This window comes from Cynara cardunculus (genome assembly GCF_001531365.2).
Source record: "Cynara cardunculus var. scolymus isolate 2C chromosome LG 11, CcrdV1, whole genome shotgun sequence".
NCBI lineage: Eukaryota > Viridiplantae > Streptophyta > Magnoliopsida > Asterales > Asteraceae > Cynara > Cynara cardunculus.
Genome location: NC_037538.1, coordinates 11,180,678 through 11,188,943, shown reverse-complemented (window position 1 = coordinate 11,188,943; position 8,266 = coordinate 11,180,678). Strand labels below are relative to the sequence as shown.

The following is an 8,266-nucleotide window of genomic DNA, read 5'->3' as shown; positions in this document are numbered from 1 at the left end:
ACTTATAATTTTATATTTTATATTTTTGTATTATATATTTTTATAATCATTTTAATGATGTTTAGCTGTCAATTTATTTTGTATATGGTATATGTGGCTTCCCATCCCATTCTCAGTTCGGACATGCTGTCTGCTTTTTTTATCGGGCTCTTCCTTAGCAATCAGGCTGCCTAACCCCTTTCATCAACATCTAACACTTATACCAAATAAATGGAATTGTAATGAGCGATTGGAAGGGAAGGGGGACAAAGAAGGGATATGTGCAACATCCTTTGGTTTCTTCAACACGATGGAAGGAGGTGAAAGCAAGGGGGTCCTATGGAGAATGTGTTCAAAAATATATAAGAGTCCTCAAATTGACAAGAAGAGAAAGACGGGGATTGACCAACGTCGGTGGGGGTGGGGGTGGGGGAAAAGTAAAGATACTCATATGACCAACGTCGAGGAAGGGGGGAAATTGAAATATTTTATCAAAAACAATTTGTGTTTAAATTTATATTAATAAGATTCACATCAGTTGATACATACTAAAAAATGTTCATTTGTAATGCCAAGCCAGTGTTTACTGATGACATGCAGACTTGGAGGCTTACAACAGATTTGTCCCAAAATAGGAATTATAGATATTTCGTTACATCAATTGTGAATTTTGATTTATCGTTACCCAAATTAGGAAGGTATACAAAATTTGTTACATTTTGATATAATTTGTTTTTAGAAAGGATCTAAACATGTTTGTAAAAACGTCGCTTGATAGTGTTTTTATAATTCAAAAAAGTTTCAAGTTTAAATATAATAGTTTTGTATTATTAAATGAATTATACAACATACACTTACGCAAAAATAAATTTTTTACTCTTGCCCGTTCTAAAATATGATGTTTGTTTTGAAACATATTTATAAATACTAATCTTTGCTCACTCATAAAAACTTTAGAATATAAAATAAAAAATGTTATATTTCCTTTATATATTTCAGATGCAAGTCCTATCGTTTTCAAAGGGTAGAGTTAATAAATAGATTTCATCTTACTTTTCTCATACGGTAAAGAGCATTTATAATAGTTTTTGGTACTCAGATGATTACGGAACCCGTAGCTGAAGAGGAATATCATTCAATTAGGAAGTCTTGAACTTAAGAACTGAAAATCCAAATGAAAGATGTAACATGGAGGACAAGAGGAGTACATCATGAATGTACCCTACTCAAGGTGATGTAATAGTCTGGAAGGTTTCGGAGTGCATAACTTAAGGACAAATGCACTTATCTGACCATGAAGGATCACGTGTATGAGCAAGATTTTTGCATCACAATGAGACTTTGAGAATGAGGATCATAAATTGATCACGGTTCTGCTCAAAGCATTATGGCTTATGGCACTTCTATTGGTATTTTGGTAGATTGTGTGTTCAAATAGGTCAAGGATGTTACATGTCTAAAACCAAGTTATAGGTCATATTATTTCTGTTTATTTAAAAATACCAAGTAAATTACAACAAGTATCCCAATGATTAGTTGATTTCGTTGGTTTTCATCCTTCGACTTTGGTTATTACAAATCTAATGCTATAATTTGCATTTTGTTTTGCTTTTCATCACCACCTATTACAAACGTTGAATTATTGAAATGCTCTTATCATCAGTACCAGATACAAGAATTTGTCTGAACAAGTGCACCTTTAAGATAGACCCATAAAGTACATTTTTTTTTTCAAAGAATTGATCTTTAAAATAGATATATAGTGTTTTAAAAAATGAGATAAAAAAACAATGATTTTTTAGATGAATTGGCGTCGAGAATTAAAACAAATCATGAAAAATAATGAAATCAAAATGGGAGAAAAATTAATAAATAATTGTCTTGACAGTATGGTAATAATGTGTATAATTGTATGTCAGGTTGTAAGTTCGATTCTTTAACTATCTTTTTTTTGTTAACGTTTCCAAAATAGCGTTGTAGGGCTTGAGTTAATGCTCTGGGCTGGTCTTGAAGCCTAAAATTAAATGATAAAAAAACAAACTTTTATTTAAAGTAAGATTTTAAACCCGTAACCTCTTGCATTAGAATGCTAATCCAACCATCCCACCCATACTTAATTTCTGTTAGGGGTTGTTCGTGATCTGATTTGGGAGGTTTAACACTCCAAACCACAAAACTAAACTGCAATAGCGGTTTAATTTTTTTTTCTTTTCCAAACCTAGCGGTTTGGTAGTAGCTGACTAAATCGGTGAAACGGGAGCACAAAAAAGCGGTAAGTTCTGATTGTTTTAGGTAGTTTGGGATTACTATAGGCTTTTTTAAGCTTAAAAAAAAACATAAAGTTTATATTCAAAAGGGAATTTCCATCGATACAACATTATTAAAAAGTAGGAGACCACATTATAAAGATATGTCTATATGTGTAACTAAAAACACATTGAGCAAGTTGAAAAAAAGTTAAATAAATCTATTTACAATAGTTGAATTTTGGACAAACATTGAGCAACTCAAAGAAAGATTTGGAATTTTGGATTTGATCTTTGATGATGTTTAGAATTTTGCCAATTTAGATGATGCAGTCAATTGAGAAATGAAAACTAAAAAGATAATGTCTTTGATGAACTTTTTTTAGTTGTGGCATAAAAGTTGTGTATATAACATAAAACAAAATATAATTAATATGGATATTTTTGGTGACCGGTTTGGTCCAAACCGTTTAAGAAAACGTTTAATCCGTAGACTAGACTGTACTGGGTCGTCAGACCGCTCAAACTGCAAAATAGGCATGACAACGGGGTGGAAATGAGGCGGATTTTGTAATTCCCGACCCCGGTTTTTAGTAACAGCCCCCGGTCTCGGTCCCCGACGGGTACGGGGATTAACATCCTGTCCCCGATTTTATTTCTGATCAAACTCCGATCCTCATCTTCGGTCAAGGCCTAATTTTAAAAAATAAATAATTTACATATACATATATATATATATATATGTATACATACATACATTATATAAAATATATTAATAAAACTATATACCGGGTACGGGGCGGGGTGGGGGTACAATACCCGGCCCTGGCCCCAATCCCGGTTTGAGTCTACCGGGGATCTCCGTCCCCGAGATCCGTTTTAGCGGGAAATCCCCGTCCCCATTTGGGTCGGATGAGCCGGGTTCCCCACTGGATCGAGGCAAATCACCATTCTTCCGCAAAAAAGGGTTCGGTTTAATTTGATTTGACTGGTTTAAACGGTTCAACGATTTTTTGAACATTCTTAATTTTTATTATAAATTTGGTTTCAAAATATTGAAGGAAATTTCGAAATCAAACGGATTCACTTTCAGAAAACATTTTTAATAGGTCCTCCACTTCTTTAACATAAAAGAATTTTGAACTTTTCCCAAAGGAATTATCCTTTTTTAATTAACTCTAAACAAAACTAAATTTTTAACGAATTTATATGAGATTTGGGATTATGTGAGATCATGTTGTTTTTATGAGACGCGTGTTTTTATAATTGAAACTTCATAGCAAAAAGCTGTGAATGTAACCTTCACAACATTTTTGCTGTGAAGGCTTGGCTTTATTTTTTTACTTTCATAGTGTTTAGCTGTGAAGTTTCAAATATAAAAAAGTAATATTACATGTTTCACGAAAACAGACGGGTCTCATGCAAACTTAAGCCGTCTATATGATTTATCTTTAGAAAATTTAGTTAAAAATATTTTAATAATTAGTTTTATTGTTAGAATACTTTTGCTTCAAAAGTCGTAAATTTGGACCTCTTTGTTCGTATACTTTTCCCAGGTTGACGTACTTTGAAATTTACGCGGTGCCTCTGTTCCTTCAACATTTCTTTCATCAAACCCTAGGCTCCAATTCCATTGAAATTTGCTGGTTATCGAAGCTTGATTTGCTCTGAAAAGTTGACAATGGCGGCCTCGCAAGCGCATCTGGACAAGATGCAACTCCGACAAAACTACAGGAACGTGTGGCACACTGATCTTATGAGCACCATCTCTGCCGATACTCCTTGTAACGAAACTTTTTTAATCCTCAATTTCATACAAAGAATTCAAGTTTTTATGGTTAATTGCGTAACTTGTCTTTAATTTGCTTTCTCTGTGTGTGTGTGTGTGGTGTTTTTTTTTTCTTTTTGTAGATTGCTGCGTTTCGTTATTCTGGTAAGAACCACACTTGAAAAATAATTTAGCTGTTCTATCTGTTTCCTTTTTATGTTTCTTATGCAGTTCGTATGGCGATTTTTGTGTACGTAGACTGTGTCAAATGTCAATGGTTTTGGATTTTTGCAGTTTTAATAGATAATCTATTCGACGAGTTATGGGTTTGGATTTTTGCAGTGGATCATGAGTTTCAATTTAATATTCTTTCATCAAATTTATTGATTGATGTTTGATCATTTCAATTGATTTTGATGATACCAGGTGTTTGCTAGTTCTAATTTAGTACCATCTATTGAATTTTATGCCAATTTTACATGAGCAATAATAATATATATAATTCACTAGAATATGGGAATTCTTCTCTTTAAAAGCTGATCATAATCAGGCTTCTTGAATGGTCAATAGATCCGAAAAAGCAGGGCTGATCCGGATCTACCAATGGAGAGACTGAACCCTGACTGATGCCTGTCCTGGTCCTGGACCAGTTCGGTTAGAAAAAATTCCGTTCCTGATTTGAATCGACCAAAAAGAGTCTTGTCAATCCGTTTATAAAAAATAGAAAAGGTAGAAAAAGAAATTAATGGATTTAAAAAGAAAGAAAATGTATATAAAAAAGTGGAACAACCTTTACCTGGTTTACAAAAAGGCCGCTTTTACCGGTCCGATTCAAAAAATAAAGTGGTACAAAAAAGACCTGGGTCCGGTCTGATGACGTTATGGTCGGGTTGTTATCTGGAACTTCTAAATGTTCAGGGGATTGAAGCTCTTACATACAATACTGTATTTACTATCTTTCATCACCGTTTGTAGTGAATACTAAATACCGACCGTGACTGAATGATCTTGAGAATTAGATATGTTCGATATGGTATCCTTGGAATTATGGACCTTTTGTGGTTTTACTTTCTATTACATCTTATCTTCTTTCTGGGGTTGGGTAAGATATTTATTAGTGACATTATTTTTTCTTTGTGGTTCCTGACTATTTTCCTTTCTGTTGTTCTATACAAATGTCAGTGGACCATGTGTATCGTACTTGCTTCGTAAGCGAGCTCTCTATAATGATATGTCAAGGTAAATACGATTCTCCTTCAGCCAAACTATACTGTTACGAAGATCAGTCATTTTGCGTTAACCATTTTGCCTTAACCATTTTGCCATACCTGTTATAGGTATACATGTTGTGCTGGATATATGCCCTGCAGCGGAAAGTGTGGTGAAAGTAAATGTCCTGAATTATGTCTTTGCACAGAGGTATGCGTATTCCAAAAGGCCCATGGATTCATTTGAACATCTTTGCCTGTGGTGATGAGCAAACGTAATTATCATAGATTTGGCTTTGCAATTTGCATCATCACTTGTGACTCTGATATGAAAGTTATATAACAACCCAAACCAAACAACATTTTTCGTTGGGTATTGGGCTCCTTGTTGGCATTGGGCTCTTAAGCCCGTCTTAATCCAGCTACCTAGTGGGCCGTTATATACCTGATTTGCCAATCACATGATACTTTGGGGATGGGGATGGGGATGGGGATGGGGATGGGGGTCGGCTCGGGGATTGCTGGCTACAAACCCTTTTGCACAAACATGACCAGGTCTCTTTTCTTGATGGAACACTTCCCCTGCTACTAACCTTCTTGTGTTTCTAATTCTCAGGTCTTCTTGTGCTTTGGGAATTCAGTAGCATCGACTCGCTTTCTGTTGCAAGATGAGTTCAATATACAAACAACACAATGCGATAACTGTATCATTGTAATATGTTTGATGAATCTCATTAATGTCTTTGACTTTTATCATTACTTACTCAAATATTTACTTGACTGCTTATCTTTTTAAAGGGTTTCATGTTTTGCCTCCAACAACTCGCGTGCATCTGCTCCATTGTTGCTTGCCTTGTTGGAAATGAAGAACTTAGTGACGCATCTCAGGCACTCAATTGCTTAGCCGACATGGTTTACTGCACGTGAGTTATTTCTTCGCTTGCCATCTTCATAGATTTTACTAAATCAACAAAATGGGCCTCTTCTAATACATCCACTGTAATTTGCTTTGTAGGGTTTGTGCCTGCATGCAGGTATGTGGAATTTCTTCCTTATTTGAAATTTAATTTATTTCTTGAATGTCTCTTAGGATATGTTCTAAGTAGCCAAAATATATACAGTTTGGGTACTTTTGATGGGAACAAGAGCATTCTAGTTTTGTTATTTAAGCTGATTCATAATGGTTGCATTTGTTACGAGGGAGAAGGCATAACAAAAACTTTTATTCCACATTTGGCACAACATTAGATCGGGACAAAAATTCATTTACCCATTTCTTTGTCCCACCAAAATAAGCGGAACTAAAATATGGAAATTGGACAAAAATAGGTAATTTACTAAACTACCCATGTCAAATCAAAACCATAAAACCTTCCACAATCTTCTCACCCGGCTACCTTACTTTCATTCATCTTGTCCGGTCCAATCTGTCCACGAGAGTTGCTGACCGACTTGCTTTCACAATTGACTCCCATATGTTTTTGAAGTAAGATGATTTTACCCGCGAGTTGTTGTAACAGACGATCAGAATTTGGTACTCCGATATGTTCACAATTTTACCCGTATAATAACGCAACATACATGCATGTTATAGTTCTAATAGAATTTAAATGTTAGATAGCTTTGTTCAACTTATCTTAAAGATTATTATTGATGCATATGGTTAAAAGTGAACTGATTATCCCTATATTTTAACCCTGGTTCTTTATCCGTTGTTTTCATAAAGTATGTTTAGTCGATTTTGGCCTTAATTCTGCAGACACAGCACAAGGTGGAAATGGACAAACGAGATGGAAAGTTTGGACCACAACCAATGGCGGTTCCCCCCGCCCAGCAAATGTCAAGGTTTGATCAGCCATATCCTCCCAATGTCGGATATGGGCAACCGACATATGGTGGTTATCCGCCAGGACCTCCTCCTGCCGCCTATCCTCCACCGGGGTATCCAGCTCCAAGTTAAATATTGTGATTTGTGTGTAAATCTTCCATTCTTTATATTATTAAAGTTATTGGCGAGACTAATCCTTGTGGTTGCTGAGCTTGAGGATATATGAATAAACTTGTAGATGTTTGAAAACTTTGAATATCGTTTGCAGTTACTGGTTTCATGTTGTGCGCCTGTTCGGTATGATTTTGTCATCATAATTGGAGATGGCTAAAATGAGTCTGGCCTAGGACCGATAAAGACCAGTTATGGACCGGCAGTTCCGGCTCGGTTACGATTTTACGAAAAATTCGGTCCCGAGATGGGGATCGGTTATACATAGGCCCGTTTTTTATTTATAAAAAATTAAATTTTTATAAATTATACATGAAGGTTTTGAGATTTTTAAGATATTTTCAAGTTTTTAGGTTCTAGTTAAAAAAGGGAAAATTGCATCAAAATAGAACTAACTTTCGCCTAATTCTTATTTTGGGGAACCAACTTTCAAAATCGTCATGTTGGGGAACCAACTTACACCTGATTCCTACTTTGGCGAACCAACTTGCAAAATAATTATGAAAAAATAACTAAAATTCGTTTTTTTCCAAAAATTAATGCAATAAAATCTATTTTTCATTTCAAATCTCGTTTTTTTTAATTCAGATATCAAATTGAACATTTAAAAAAAAATTCAAATTACCACAATAAAAATTATTTATTACTAATGCAAAAAAATCAATTTAATAGAAAAAAATTAATTGATGCAATTGGTTAGATATAAAAATTTTGAATGTGATATTTAATATTTATTTTTTATTGCATCAATTAATTTTTTTCTATTAAATTGATTTTTTTTGCATCAGTAAAAAACAATTTTTATTGTGGTAATTTGGATTTATTTTAAAAAAATGTTCAATTTGATATCTAAATTAAAAAAAAATAAGATTTGAAATGAAAAATAGATTTTATTGTATGAGTTTCGCCCAAAGCAGACAAGACGGCATTGATTGAACAACGGGTACTTAATTTTTGAAAAAAAAAAACGAATTTTAGTTATTTTTCTATAATCATTTTGCAAGTTGGTTCCCCAAATAGGAATCAGGTGCAAGTTGGTTCCCCAAAATGACGATTTTGAAAGTTG

At 34.1% G+C, this 8,266-nt stretch overlaps 1 protein-coding gene across 1 annotated transcript; it reads left to right on the top strand.

The window, feature by feature from the left end:
- The first annotated feature begins 3,797 nt into the window (after nucleotides 1-3,797).
- On the top strand, nucleotides 3,798-7,285 carry LOC112521628. The gene is made up of 8 exons (XM_025130598.1): nucleotides 3,798-4,009; nucleotides 4,137-4,158; nucleotides 5,176-5,232; nucleotides 5,331-5,412; nucleotides 5,818-5,913; nucleotides 6,000-6,124; nucleotides 6,217-6,235; nucleotides 6,961-7,285. Exons 1-8 carry the CDS (start codon nucleotides 3,907-3,909, stop codon nucleotides 7,159-7,161), a joined length of 705 nt encoding a protein of 234 aa, XP_024986366.1. The 5' UTR covers nucleotides 3,798-3,906; the 3' UTR covers nucleotides 7,162-7,285.
- Nucleotides 7,286-8,266: the final 981 nt, after the last annotated feature.

What these genes read in the sequence shown, in the direction of transcription:
- LOC112521628 (XM_025130598.1), top strand. Translation starts at nt 3,907, where the DNA reads ATGGCGGCCTCGCAAGCGCATCTGGACAAGATGCAACTCCGACAAAAC. An exon ending in CATCTCTGCCGATACTCCTT is followed by an intron (nt 4,010 to 4,136) that starts GTAACGAAACTT and finishes TTCTTTTTGTAG; the next exon opens with ATTGCTGCGTTTCGTTATTC. An exon ending in CTCTATAATGATATGTCAAG is followed by an intron (nt 5,233 to 5,330) that starts GTAAATACGATT and finishes TACCTGTTATAG; the next exon opens with GTATACATGTTGTGCTGGAT.